This window comes from Schistocerca gregaria, chromosome 1 (genome assembly GCF_023897955.1).
Source record: "Schistocerca gregaria isolate iqSchGreg1 chromosome 1, iqSchGreg1.2, whole genome shotgun sequence".
NCBI classification, from domain to species: Eukaryota; Metazoa; Arthropoda; class Insecta; order Orthoptera; family Acrididae; genus Schistocerca; species Schistocerca gregaria.
Window position 1 is genome coordinate 848,325,559 of NC_064920.1, and position 14,944 is coordinate 848,340,502.

The 14,944-nt window shown below is 36.4% G+C and overlaps 1 protein-coding gene across 3 annotated transcripts in view; it reads right to left on the bottom strand.

Annotated features, from left to right (window-relative positions):
* The window catches only part of LOC126272689 (cadherin-87A), a 663,064-nt gene that overhangs the window by 182,834 nt on the left and 465,286 nt on the right, over nt 1–14,944 (bottom strand). For all 3 annotated transcript variants that reach the window (XM_049975716.1, XM_049975724.1, XM_049975733.1), the window contains 4 exons: nt 12,459–12,593; nt 7,259–7,451; nt 4,540–4,652; nt 3,473–3,670 (listed from right to left, as the gene is read on the bottom strand). In XM_049975716.1, coding sequence (XP_049831673.1) covers nt 3,473–3,670; nt 4,540–4,652; nt 7,259–7,451; nt 12,459–12,593 — 639 coding nt within the window. The remainder of the gene's footprint in view (nt 1–3,472; nt 3,671–4,539; nt 4,653–7,258; nt 7,452–12,458; nt 12,594–14,944) is intronic.

Genomic DNA, 14,944 nt, shown 5'->3' on the forward strand with positions numbered 1-14,944 from the left:
AGCAGTTCTGAAGTGAATGCCGTGAAGTGTTTCCTTCAGTTTAGAAATCATGTTGAACTCACGAGGCCTTAAGTCAGGGGAGTGCAGTTGGTGGTATAGCACTTAGCAGCCCCACCAGTCAAACAAATCAGTAACAGCTTGCACTGTATGTGCTTGAGCATTGTTCTGCAAAATGATGGCCAGGACCTGCAGAAAGTGTCATCACTTCTGACTCTAAGCTGGTCGTAGGTTGTGTTGCAAAAATGAACAGCATAGAGACAGAAGTGATGACACTTTCTGCAGGACCTGACCATCATTTTGCAGAACACTGCTCAAGCACGTACAGTGCAAGCTGTTGCTGATTTGTGTGACTGATGGGGCTGCTAAGTGCAATGCCACCTACTGCACTCCCCTGACTTAAGCCCTTGTAAGTTGAACTCCATTTCTAAACTGAAGGAAACACTTCACAGCATTCGCTTCAGAACTGCTACAAATTTGTTGGGCAATATACCGCACTGCTCAAACTGTCAACACAACTGGCATTGATAAGAGTATCCTACGACTTCCACATCGCTGGCAACGGGTTATACACAATGCTGGTGACTACTCTGAAGGTCAGTCAAACTTCGAAACATGTATCAACTTTGTACAAGCTGTAATTAAATAGTTGCCTCTATTAAAGTTCCAACGCTCATACTACAACCCTCTATGTATTGCTCACATGTTGATCGTGAGGACAAGAGTAGTATAATTACAGCAAGCATAATCATTCTTTCCACACTCCATATGTGAATGGAAGGGAAGAAACCCTAATAACTGGTACAATGGACAAAACCTCTGCCATGCACTTCACAGTGGTTTGCACAGTATAGATATAGATGTAGAATACATGAACACTTTCTTTTTTAGTCCTACTCATGCAACTAAACTTAAAAATTATTTTGTTTGCAGGTTATCAGTTTTTAAATAGAAATTTGTCAATGGAATAGAAGGAGAAATGAGCTTAGTTTAGGTTTAAAAGTTACTTTGCTAGCTGTAAGACATTTTATGTTACTGGGCAAGTGATCAGAAATATTTGTTGCTGCATATTGAACTCCTTTCTGAGCCACTGATAGCTTCCTCTGGTGTTGTAGATGCAGACAACACTATTCTTCCAAAACTGTGAGGGATTATTTATGATTAATTTCATAAGTGATTATATGTATTGTGATGGTGTAGTTAAAGTGCACTTTAAATTTTGTCAAACTTAATGTGTTGAGCTATTATCGAAACATGAAATATTTAAATTGCTTTGTTACTCAGAATACCAAAACACAGTTTTCACAGATGTTGATCAAAGATTTTTATTGGGATTTTTACAACACAAATGTAATATACAAATCATAGAAAGTCACTTTCAAAGGAAAGTAAACATTAAAATGTGACTTTGCAATAAAGTTTTATAAACAATTTCTAAGTTCATGTTCATTGTACTGTCAAAGACAGTAATGATAAATTATTACTGATCATTACATAAATGCAGAAGTATTGTGTGAAAACCAACAACGTCTGTTTCGCATCTTTTTCATTTGTCACCTATGTATGGATGTTAAACTGTAAACTTATTAGTCATTGGACTAAATGTGCCATATCTGGTATGAACAAGCCAGACAAAGATACATTATTTGGATGTTACAGAGCACAGACATACTTTTGTTAGATGCATTAAGTTGTAGTATTGCATAGTAGTAATGATTATGGTGGAACATATATCATATTGAGTTGAAGTAAACACACTGGCTGAAAAAATTAGAGAATTCTACTAAATTTATGACCAGCATTTTATTTGTGATAAGATAGATCCATTATGCCCTGAACTGCATGGCGGAGATTATGAACTTGGAGAAGGCAACCATGTGGTTTCAACACCAACAAAAATATCGAGAACTAAGTTAAGTATATCAGCTTGCTTGCTTTTTCCCACAAAGTATGGAGTTAGTAGTGATGCCTCGCGTAAGGCATGATGGCACATGATAATTCCAGTTGAGATAGCAAATAACCTTCCACATTACAAGAGGGATTCCAACATTCACCAAGAGTGTGCCAAGTCCAGATAACAGTTGGCTATATTTTATTCCAGAAAGCTCAGATAGAAGGGTCACTGGAGGACAGCACTAGGTGCCGCCCATGTACACCTGCATTGTTAAAACGCAAGTTACTTCCTACAGTACTGATACAAATGAATATGTCCTCCTGTGCTATAATATAATTAAGGAGGCTAAGCAACATATCTTATAAGAGGTTCACATACTTGCTTTGATGCAGGCCTTGGTGTTAAGGAATCACTAGAAAGTTTACTGGGGTTCCATACCCTTGTAGCTTAACCACCATATGCATTATGCATTACTTTCATAAGATGAACATCTTAGTCCCTTCAAGTTTCTGGGGAGTTGAGAGCTGATAGTACACTTAAGTCAAATATGATCAATATTTTGTACAGTCCAAGCTTGATGAACTGAAGGCTTTGTGTGAGAGCCACAGCCTCTGCAGTAAACACTAACATGAAATGAGGGTGGGAATATTACATGCTTGGAGATGAAGGTAACCTGCAGGTGGTTGATCAGATATTTCCAATGTCTCGGTGAATCTTTTAATCACATCTTGTCACTTCATTTGAATTGCTGTTTTGAGTATTTTATTAATCTTATCTTTCACTCAGGAGAAGCAGATGGAGGCAGACGTCCTAAGTTTGGATTTTTTACAATGTAGGCATATATAAAAGCTGAATGCATCTTTAATAATGAAGTCCCAATAACTTGATGTGACTGACAGAGCATTGGTCTATACGCTTTTCATGTTGTGCCCTGTACCTGGATAATAGTTGGCAACAATATCTTTTTCTGACTAACCTACTCTTACAATGCATCAGTGTTTTTTGCATCTACCTTTAATACTGCGACACACTTAGCAGACGTATGATTCCCAACACTGACAAGGAACCTTTTGTATTCATTGTCCCCGTAGTCTGAGATTATTATTTACAGAATTCGGCAATGTTTACACTCAAATGAGATGGACAGAATAAACATTTTATTTTGTGTTTTCTTGAGAAACCTGCCAAATCTGAATGAGAAACCACTGATGTAAGGTCAGGAGAGTGCTAACCAGTAAGCTTTCATACCTTGAACCAGCCATAATTTAATACACAAAATAATTAGTGTGTCATTTATGGAAAAATTATTATTGTTTTTACTTCCTGTAACAACAACTGGATAAGATAAAAAAATATTTTATAGAGTAGTATGATAATGGAAAGTACTGGGTACAAATGATGGACAGAGTAACAGTAGTTATTTACACTGCACAGTTGTGGCACTGAGCAGGTGAGAGGCAATAAACAAGACTGAAAACATTACCAAGATTTCAAACAATGCACGGACAAAGTTTTTTTTGAGTTGCTTATTTTATTACACAACACTTGAAACTATATACTATTTTTTTTTAACCCACTTACCACGTCAGGGTCTTCCACATTCATATCCAAGTGCGGCAACGGTGTTCCTTCTGGCACATTTTCAGGGATTGTAATGCTGTATTCACGGCTATTAAACCTTGGAGCCTCATCATTAACATCCTTTATAGTGACTGTAACTTTTGCCGTGGTAACTGTTAGTGGATCATTTTCACTTATATCCTTTACAACTTCTCGAGCCTTTTTAATGAAAAAGACATATCTTAGTTTTGATTCACTTCAGATATACATAGTAACCAAAGGTCAAAAAATCAAATACTGTGAAAGAATACATGATTATTCATAAATTATAAGTTAGTTACATAAGTATCCCAGTTTATCAACACTGTATTTAAACTTATTACCAGGTCTATGATTCCAGAGCTCTAAATAAGATCTAAATTTCTTGTATACAGTTTATTACTAATGTTATTATAATCATCATTAATTATTGCAAAACTAGAATCTGCATCACAAAATGAGTATTCTGTGCAGGAAAAAATTGACACTAGGTATCACCTACCAAATAATACAATTTTTTGGACTTAACAACCCAAATCACACCATATAGTTGAAGATCAAAACAAGGTGAAACATATCTAGACCAACTTTAATATACTCTCTGAAAAATTTTATTTCTGACAATTCTCACAGCTGTGCTGCGAAGTGGCTTCAGTAGTTATGATAGTATTCTGTGTTCTATTTACAAATTATATATGATTTCACTATACAGTGAAATCTCAGTAGGTGCATTTTACATTGAAATGTTTTACCTATGTATTTCTTTAACAACTTATACTTGAATTGTATGATATTAACACCTCTGTAAGGAATTAAAGCTATGTTTACAACCACATTAGAAGTTTAATTGTTATTCTAAAATAAAAGCAAAGTGTACAAATTTCATCTTTAACTGTTTCAATGTTGATGAAAATGACTCTTTTGCTATATGCGACTAAGGAGCAGTGAAGATATAGAAACTCATAAGTATAATCTTTATTATTATGAAAACTCTAAAATAAATATTTTTAATACCAGTTAAAATTTTACACAAAAGAAAATATGCTCACTTTTACAGTAAGTGTCAGAACACCAGTGGAATCCTCTAGAGCTTCTTTGTCCAATGGTTTTGCTGTGCGTAGCTCTCCTGTTTCAGGGTCCAGCAGGAAGTAGTTTAATGGATCTATAATATAAAAGAAATACATTAGGATCTTCACTGGGACACAACAGTACATTTAACTGGTGGTGTATAGACAAATCTAACTAAACTTTATTGGGCAGTTGTCAAAGAAACTTAATTCTATTACTTTTTTCTAGCTCACACACTACCACATGCATATACACACACACACACACACACACAACTGTACTACCATGTGACCAGGGCATCACTGACAGTTTGCAAGCAGGTGCCCAGGAAGAGGCTTTTGTGTGTGTGTGTGTGTGTGTGTGTGTGTGTGTGTGTGTGTGTGTGTGTGTGGTGGAGGGGGACTGAAGATTCATGGAGGCTGTGGAGTGGCAGTGGATGAAAAGGTATGCAGGGCAATATAGGGGATATTTCTTTCTATCTTACAATTTTACCTAGTGTACTGTTCATGCTTTTCAAAATGACATGCTATTATCAGCATTTTATGTGGTTTTCAGATGCTGTACTTAATGATAACTTACTTGGTTACCACTCACTCTGCTGTAGTTTCTTCACAGCCTCTTATGAGTATGACCACCAATAAATCAGCTGTCTACTTAACTGAATGACCACAGGCAAATTATGACCAATAGCACTGATGACAACTCACTGGTGAAACACACAGCTGAGCACAACAATTGTGACTTCAATGGCTGCCTCACATCCCATGTCACGTGATCTGGATCCTCCTTCCAAATCCCAGTTTCTCTGAACTTTGTAGACAAAAGGATGTGCTGTAAGGACAATCCTTACAGCGCATCCTTTTATCTAGCAATACTACTGGATTCAATAGCTGCTAGAGCCTGACCAATACCTCCCTCCATCACTGTCCCCATCAGCCCATTCTCTACTTCATTAATTGTATACTCACACCCTCCTCTCTGCAGTCTCTCTCTTTCTCTGCACTATCTCTTTCTCCTACCCAGGCCACTATTCCAAATCATGATGCATACAGCTCGTCAGTGCAACATTCCTATTCCACGCACTTGCTGCTTCTTGCTCCCTGCCATTAACCACCTTAACCTCCAACCCTTCCTCTCCTTAAATTCCCACCTTTTTGCAGTTTCTTCAGTTTTAATCTACAGTGCATAACCAACAGATTGTGGTTAGAGTCCACATCTGCCCCTGGAAAAGTCTTACAGTTTAAAACCTGGTTCCTAAATCTCTGTCTTACCATTATATAATCTTTCTGGTGCCTTCCAGTATCTCCAGGCTTCTTCCATGTATACAACCTTCTTTCATGATTCTTGAACCAAGTGTTAGCTACGATTAAGTTATGATCTGTGCAAAATTCTAACAGGGGGCTTCCTCTTTCATTCCTTACACCCATTCCATATTCACCTACTACATTTCCTTCTCTTCCTTTTCCTTTTATTGAATCTCTTTAGGGATTGCATTTTTGAAACTAGTGTCTTCTGGTCATGAGTGCAGCATCTGCCAAAGTAGTCTAATGCATGTGTATTTTGTTAGCGAATGCAATATGTTTTACGAAAGTTCTTGGCAAATTAAAAATGTGTGCCAGATTGAGACTCAAAATCAGAACCTTTGCCTTTCATGGCCAAGCCCTACACCAAATGAACTACCCAAGGATGCTTTATGACCCATCCTCACAGTTTTACTTTCACCAGTACCTCATCTCCTACCTTTCAAACTTCCTTTCCTCCAGGAGTAATGGTCCCACAAGTTTTGCAAGAGAACTTTTGTGAAGTTTGAAAGGCAGAAGATGAGGTACTGGTGAAAGTAAAGCTGTGAGGACATGTCATAAGTCATGCTTCAGTAGCTCAGTTGGTAGAGCACTTGCTCACAAAAGGAAAATATCCACAGTTTGAATTTTTGTCCAGCACACAGCTTTAATCTGACAAGAATTTTTGTATCAGCACACACTCTACTGCAGAGTGAAAATTTTATCCCGGAATATGTTTTACTTCCATAAAGAAGTGATCATTGTATTTAACAAAGAATAAAAACTAATATAATTAAGATTCCAATATGCTAATTTTTTTCTGTCATCACACATCTTAGCAACTTCAGCAGACGACTGCTTGGTATATTCACTAAAACTTCAAGCAGAGCTGCTGTGCAAGCGCTATTTAGCTGATACTTAGATTTCTAGAAGAGATTTACATTACAAGAATTGTAACAGATCATTTTTTTACTAGTGACCTACAGACAGATTATTCTCTCCTTGCACATAGTAAGCAAAATGAAATTGTTCATCCGCATCAGGACTTAAAATTAGATGTAACTAACTTCAGTGTAATGAACAGCATCCATTATTTGCATAGTAGCAAAAGAACAGAAAGTTATCAAACATATAGATGTATGACAGTAATAATAACAAATGAAACGAATCTGAATAAATGGAAAATTGTTATAAAACTTTCTGACACACCAAAAATTGTGTGCCAGATTGGGACTCTAAAAATGATCCTTGCGTTTCACAAGTTATGCTCGACTGGTTATGGTGGGTAATGATTTTGCCACAAATTGTTTCAAGGGTGAATGTATTTCATAATTGTGTGTACACCTGTGCAGAACAAAAGATTCAATTTTTGACTATCCATAAACAAAGGAAATAAAATATATGGGCACATTGTACATACTTGTCACTAATTCATAAACAACCTTCCTAGGCTGTCCTCGATCACCATCTCGAGCCTGGACTGTCATTACAAGAGTTCCAATGGGAGCATCTTCTTTTACCACACCTGTGAGAGAGCCAAGAAACACTGGTGGAGTGTTCTGGACATCACCAACTCTCAGTTCCATTCCTGTACTGCTCTTGAAATGACCATCCTGCAAGCACACAGTAAATGATATATATAGCTTGAAAGTTGTTGGTGAAATATAAAATGGTATACAGAAAGACAAAATATTTACAACCTATAAGAAGTTTTTGACAGTGTACAGATACACAAACAAAGAGTTGAGAAATTTAGTGCCCCTTTGCGTATGTGTTTTACAGAACATAAAAAAATAAACTTTAATTATGATTGTCAAGTAACAGAAACGCAACTGTGAGAGGGTGTGAAAGCATAGAACATCTAACTGGGAAAATATAGCACCAATATATTCCACAAAATTTTGAATCTAAAAATGGAATGTGACACAGGGCAAATGGTAGGATGAAAAGAGCTGATAATAGTTTGATTCCAGTTAATCAGTTCCGGTCACCAGTGAGGAAGTTTATTAGTGACTCTTATCAGTTTTGAAGATAATATTGTTTACAAATTACTGAAACATGGGGCTCAAAAACAAATCTTGCATTCGTCTTTGGAGAATGAGTAAATAAACAAATAAATAAATTCATTAAAGAGGAGAACATAAGAAAGAAAGTGAATAGTACAAGCTTCAGCATGCCTCAGTGTTTCAGTGTATGTGTAGAAGAGATATTTGTGGAGTTGTAAACTTCACAGTTGAAAAGAGCTGCATGAAAATTTTTCCATATATTAAGAAAAGAGAAAGGAAGTTTACAGAATAACTGTTCTGAAGTTCTCAAATTTGTTCACCTGTTTCACAAATATAAATGGAACTGTGAGTGAGGGAACGATGAAAACTATCTTGATACAATGAGAATGATAGATGTTAGCTTAAAATTGTTAGGTGAACAACCCTCTTGAGCATGTTTCTAAAAAAAATTACTGCAATATATTAATAAGGGATATGGAAAGGTTCACACATATGCACATACTGATACATTTTAATATTGCTGATAATAAAATTAAAATGATAGAGTATAGTACAATGAGAGGCAAGAAAACAGTGATAAGATGGTACTGAAACTAAGTAGAGTGACTACACTGTGACTGATAATTCAGAAATTCTGAAGATTTTTAATAATCATTTCACTTAAGTAGAGTATCAGAAATAAGGTGGGATTAGTCTATTGAACAAGTAAGGGGAGATGTTGAAAATATAATTTCACGAAAATGTAAGCAACTAGAGGTAGCACTGGCAACCTTCAGTGAAATTAACAGAACTGTTAAGCAGTTTATACTGTTTTATTCATCATATCATTTGCAGTCAATTTGCGTAGTTGTGAGTAAAAAGTTCTCTTTTGGTGGGATAGTAAAACTTGTAATATTATCTCATAATCAGTACAGGGAGTTCAAAGTCCATCCAATAACAATTCATTCCCAGCTTGTTCTTTTTAGATGTATTTGAGAACAGGTCTGCACTACATGTATTTGTTGCTATGCATCAGTAGTTGTTCTAGTCTTCATTGCAGGTGGTTCACTGATGTTTATAGTTGTTTTGGTCAGTTTTACTAAAAAAACAGCCCGTCATAATAAAAGCTACATGAAGTAGAACTTGAACAGATATTTAATATGAATGAATCAGATTGCAATGAGTGTCTACAAACCATCTTCAAACAAGCATTATGACAAGTATTCAGAACCAGATGACAGTGAATACAGTGAAAAAGATGATTATGTTGGTCCAGTAACAGGTTATACAAACAGAGAGAAGTTCTTAACAATCCATCAGTATTTATGTTCAGCTAATAGGTGTCATTGATGTATTTGTTGATTTTTCCCCCTGAAGAGTTCCTTGCATTATTAGCATTATTAGTTGAACAAACAGCTCTACATGCAAGACAGGAAATATAAAAATGTGAGAGAGGAAGATCAATCAGACTCTTAAGATTGAGGGATACGGTTGATGTATTTATGAAGGTGTGTACCTGCACATGTGGCCTTATTGTTTGTCATTAATAGAAACTTACTGAAATACAGGTTCTTCCTGCCCTTTATATTTTTGTGATCTGTTATGAGAAGGAGTTGATTTTACCGGTTATTGAGATATCTTTACTTTTCATTCAACTCATTTCAACCTGTGACTGACTATAAAATTAGAAAAGTTATGTTCCATTTCTGTGTCATTATAAGCAATAATTATGTTCCAGCTAAGAAGCCCTGCATCAACAAATCTGTTTTCAGGCAGTATATCAAACACTAGAATCACAAGTATGATGTGAAAATTTGTGAATTTTGTGAAGTTAACAGAGCAGCTCTGACAATAAAAATTTGCTGCAACAAATCAGAGGAAAAAACAAAAAGGAGAGACAAGCTGAGCATCTGGAATTGTTTTGTACTTGATATAAACCTATTTGAAAAATGATATGGGCTTCACATAAAATATTTTTTTTTATAATTTTGTAGCACTGCCAAATATGTTCTCTCACAGAAAAGAAATTACAATTTAGATGTTTTCAAGTGGAATGACAAAAGTGAAGTCTCACCACTTCTAACACACACCATGATGAAATTGTCAAAGTTATTAATCAAAATAACAAAGTTTCCTCAAAACCTAATGCAGAGTCAGACTATTGCAACACCATAAGTGGAACTGATTAGTCTGCCAAATCCTTTCCCATTGTTTAGTTCTGCAAAACACTGTTAAATTGTTGAAAATGCTTATTATATATATTATGGAAAAATATTTACACAGTATTACACACAAACAAGTGGTGGCTCCATCAGATCTCCGTCGTTTAGAGAAAAAGTTCACTCAGGAAAGAATAAGGGACAAGACATTGGTCACTCTGAAGAAAAATGAACAGAAAGCAGGTTTCTTTGTTCACCTACCAACTACATCCATTCTCTACAAAGTACTGTAAAGTGAATGGCAAAGGGTAATTCCCACTGTACTACATTTTAGGTATTTTACAGTTCCATTTGCATATCAATTGTGGGAAGAATGACTGCTTAAATGCCTGAGTGTATGCTGAATTAGTCCACTATTGTCTTCATGGACCCTACTGAAATGTTATATATGTAATATATTCCTAAACTCCTAACTTTTTGTCAATTGTTCAAACTCACAAGTAGGCTTTCGTAGGGTACTGTCTCTTGTCATTCATCTGTCAGCTAGAATTTTTAGCATTTTTGTGTTGCTGTCCCCTGAGTCAAAAAACCCTGCTCCATTTTTTGTATATGTGTTACCACAGTTACCCTTGTATGACACTGACCACACATAATTTAGCAATATTCTGGGAAAGATATTATGTACAATCAGTTATTTTTAAGCACTGACTCATTACAATTGTGACTTATTGATTCTGAAACTGAAGGATATTATGTTTTTGCATTTTGTGGTCTGCACAGTTTCATATTTCTGAACATTTAAAACAAGTTGCTAGTCTTACACCCATTTGAAATTTCATCAAGATCTAACTGAATACTTCATTAAATAACTGTATCATCTGGAAAAAAGTTTGAGGTTACTGGTCACGTTTTCTCTGGGATCACTAATAACAGTATAAATTGTGAACATCCCTTAGGATATCTGAATTTGCACCTACATCTGTAGAACCTACCCGGAAAGCTTCAGTCCAGTGAAAAATTTATTACATACCACATACGATCACATTTTCATTATTAAGTGTTGGTATGGTATTGAGTCAAATGCTTTCCAGTAGTCAAGAAACATTGCATCCACCTGATGGTCTTAATCCATCTTTCTGGATGTCATGTTAGAGAAAAGTTAGTTGGGTTTGCATATCTATTGATTCTAGTATCCATGGTGCTTGGCCTGGATTATGTCATTTTGTTTAAGCTACTTCTTGTGAATGGGTGTAGCCTGTGTTCTTTTCCAGCAACTGAGCACAGATTTTTGTCAAGGAATCTACAGTTTATTATGGTTAAGGGAAGGGCTCACTCAGCTGAAAATTCTATATACTATCTGAGAAGGATTTCATCATGTCATGGGGCTTCATTCAAGTCAGTTATTTCAGCGGTTTCTCAACACTACTAACACTAATTGCCCTATCACTCATTCTTCAGTGGTACGAGTATTAAATTGGGCAGCCCTTCTGTGTCTACCTTGTAAAGGACCATTTGAAACATAGCTCCGAATTTCTATTTTTCCTTTGCAACCCTCATTTTTGGTTCCTGCATTACCTGTGAGTGTCTGGACACTAACTTTTGTGTCACTAATGGGCTTTCATACGATGTTTTGTGAGAGGTCTTTCAATAAAATGCCATTACAGTAGTTGCTGGTAACATATTGCATTTTTTTTACATTCAAATGTGTTTCATTTAGGATCTCTCTCAGAATCCTATGTTTTGTTTTACACCTATTGTGCAGTGTTCATTATTTCTTTAAAAGTTTCTGTATGGAGGCTGTATATCATGGAGCACCTCTGGAAGCATGAACTGTTTTATTAGGTACTTGCACGTCTAGTGCTTGGTCCTCAAAGCTAGCATCACAGGCTTTTTACATGCTCCTGTCCAGAGCTAAATGTTCAATTTCTTCTTAGAGACAAGACATTATTGCCTCTTTATCTAGTTAAGTGAGAATATACAGTAAATCTTTCTACTTGTTTTAGTTGCCCCTTGGAGGTCTGGCAATAATTGCTGTTACAACTGCCTCATAGTCACTAATGCTAGTCACTTATGCGAGAATTCAGAGGCAATAGTAGTCCATGAGAAATAAACAAGGCTAACAAAATAGTTCATAGTTAGCATTTGACAGAAGAAATCTCATTAATCACATTACTACTGCCTAAATTGTGATGAACAGCTGATTCTTTATAAAGAAAAATGCTTTAAGGCCCACCATCAATAAAATGACTTGATTTTTGATCACAATGGCTGTAGACAGAAACTCATTTCATTTGAGTTGACTCACAGTTGGCACTTGCAGCCACACATTAAGGTAGGCTACAAGATAATTAATAGTCAGCAGTTAGCATGTTAAAGACACTCATACAACAGGTGACTCATTACACATTAAATATCACCTTACTAGGCTCAAACTAAAATAGTGATTAGGAATTAGCCTGGATACGACTTATCATACCTTAGCAACTAGCAGTATTTGGTAGATTTGCTGCTCTGAATAATCCAGTGCCTGCTGGAGGATGATGGCTCCACTGAAACTTCTCTCACTTGCATTCAATGGCAGAACTCTGAACTTGGTACAGGAATCTGGAAACTGAAAAGAAATAGAACAGAACAAAAATTAATCTTTGCTAGATTTTGCTGATAAGAAAGCTAACTTAATCTTGCCCCAAATTGATTTATGTAGCTGATCATTAGTTATGATTACTGAATTAATCTACACCCCCAATCTCACCAGTCTCAAAAGTCTGTATTATGGTGAAGATTTATGACAACTGCTACACAGCACCACACTTTGATACATACAACAAGAATAAAGTATCACAGCTGTACAGCAATTGGCTGACAATTTTTTATTGTAACAATTTTCATCCTTGCTGTTGAGCAGAACAGCTAGCAAACGGAAAATGAATGTTCGCATTATGAACTTATTATAATAAGTTCATTTCACAGTTTGCAACTAATGAAACAGAGAATGCTTAAATTAATAAATATAATACTCCAATAGTTGCAAGTTATCTCTTTAACTCTCATATCCCTAATTTCTTTCTCTCAAAAACTGAATAGTTGTTGGATTAATTGTCTCAAGTTCTGACAAAGAGTCTGCATGAAGCTTGGAAATATTACCTAAGCTGTAGCTAACCTATACATTTTCAGTAAATTTCATCCAGGTATACAATATCAACAAAGTACAGAGGGCAGTCTTTGAGAATTTGAAAATATGTGAGAGAGATATTGGTAGAGTGAAACTTTTGCACCAACTTGTGAGGAATACATGACGGTTCAAGTGGCATCATCTGTTTTGTTGATTCAAATCCATCTAATAACTGGCTATGACATTTAGTACATTGTTCAAGATGAATCCAACAATGGAACCCTCTTGGGTCATAACTTGAAAAGAAATGTTGAAATGTTCAGTGTTTCTAAGGAGATCATCGCCACATATATTCAGCTGAATTTAAAGTGTGGGGAAGATCACTGAAATCTGTTGATAATGCCTGACAATTAGAACAATGAAATAAGCCTTCAAAAACTTACATTGCTCTTACCAGAACAGGGAGTTTGTTTAACTGATTGTCTAATTGGTACACAGATCTGGTACTTCCATAAAACTATGAGCATTATATTTTGAGATTTATTTCACTCATTCACTCACCCCCCCCCCCCCTCAAAAAAAAAAATTGAATTAAATTTAAAAAAATAAAATAAAAAAAATTTCAAAATCTCAACATAACTAATATTAATATCTGATTCTACACTTGTACCTAACTGTACCATCTAAGTAATTTGCACTTGCAAGTTCTGATTTCTTTGATGATTACCAAAGATTTTCAGTATTTATGCGTGTCAAGGAGTAGGGGAGAGAAGTAGAGAAGGTGAAAGGACTATGGATGTGCACTGGTGGGACACAAGGCACATTTAGAGCTGGAGTGGGAGCAGGGAAGGGCTGGGCACTGTTACAGGAAGGAAGGATATGTTGCAGAGAGAGCTCCTACTTGCTCAATTCAAGAAAACTGGTGTTGGTGAGAAGAATCCAGATGGCAAAGGCTGTGAAACAGATGTTGAAATCAGGCACAGGCAGGCTTAACAGCTGGGTGGCCAAGCTGTCTCTTGATCACTGTCTGCCAATGGCAATTAATTTGAACAAATAGTTTGTTAGTGGTCATTCCCACACAGAATGCATAACACTGGTTGCAGCTAAGTTGATAGGTCACACAGCCACTTTCAGGAGATCCCTGTAACATGAACAGAGTAGGTGGTTATGGAAAGGTGTGTTGGACAGGACTTGCCTTTAGGTCTATTGCAGGGATATAGTCCATGGGCAAAGGTTCAGGAGCAGGAATAGAATAGGGGTAGACATGGATATAGCATAAGAGAGATGGGTGGTGGAACACATCTGTGGGAAGGGTGGGAGGGTAGTGGAAAGGACATTTCTTATTTCGGGCCATGACAAGAGGTATTCAAAACTGTGGTAGAGAACAAGATTCAGTTGCTTGTGTCCTGCACAGAACTGAGTAATGGAGGCCATTTTGTGTCTTTACAGTGAGTATGTGCTTGATGGTAGCTGACTGGGGAGACAAGAGATGGGAGATCTGTTCCTGGAAAAGGCGGGAAGGATAATTTTGCTCTGTGAAGGCCTCAGTGAGGCCCCTGGCACATCTGAAGTGGTTTGTTGGGCTGAGGAGAATTAGGTGAAGCAGTCAGTGGAGGCATTGAGGTTTGGGAGGAATGTAGATACGGTGTCCTCTCCAGCAATTCAGATAAAGGTGTCATCAATGAATCTGAACCAGATGGCCCATGAATAAGTTCACATAGGTTGGATACATACTCATTGCTGTATCATGAGTCTGCTTGTAAATGATGCCTTCAAAAGAGAAGTAATAGTCTCTGAGGATATGGTTGGTAATCACCAGAAGGAGAGGGTAGGTTTGGGATCAGTTGAGC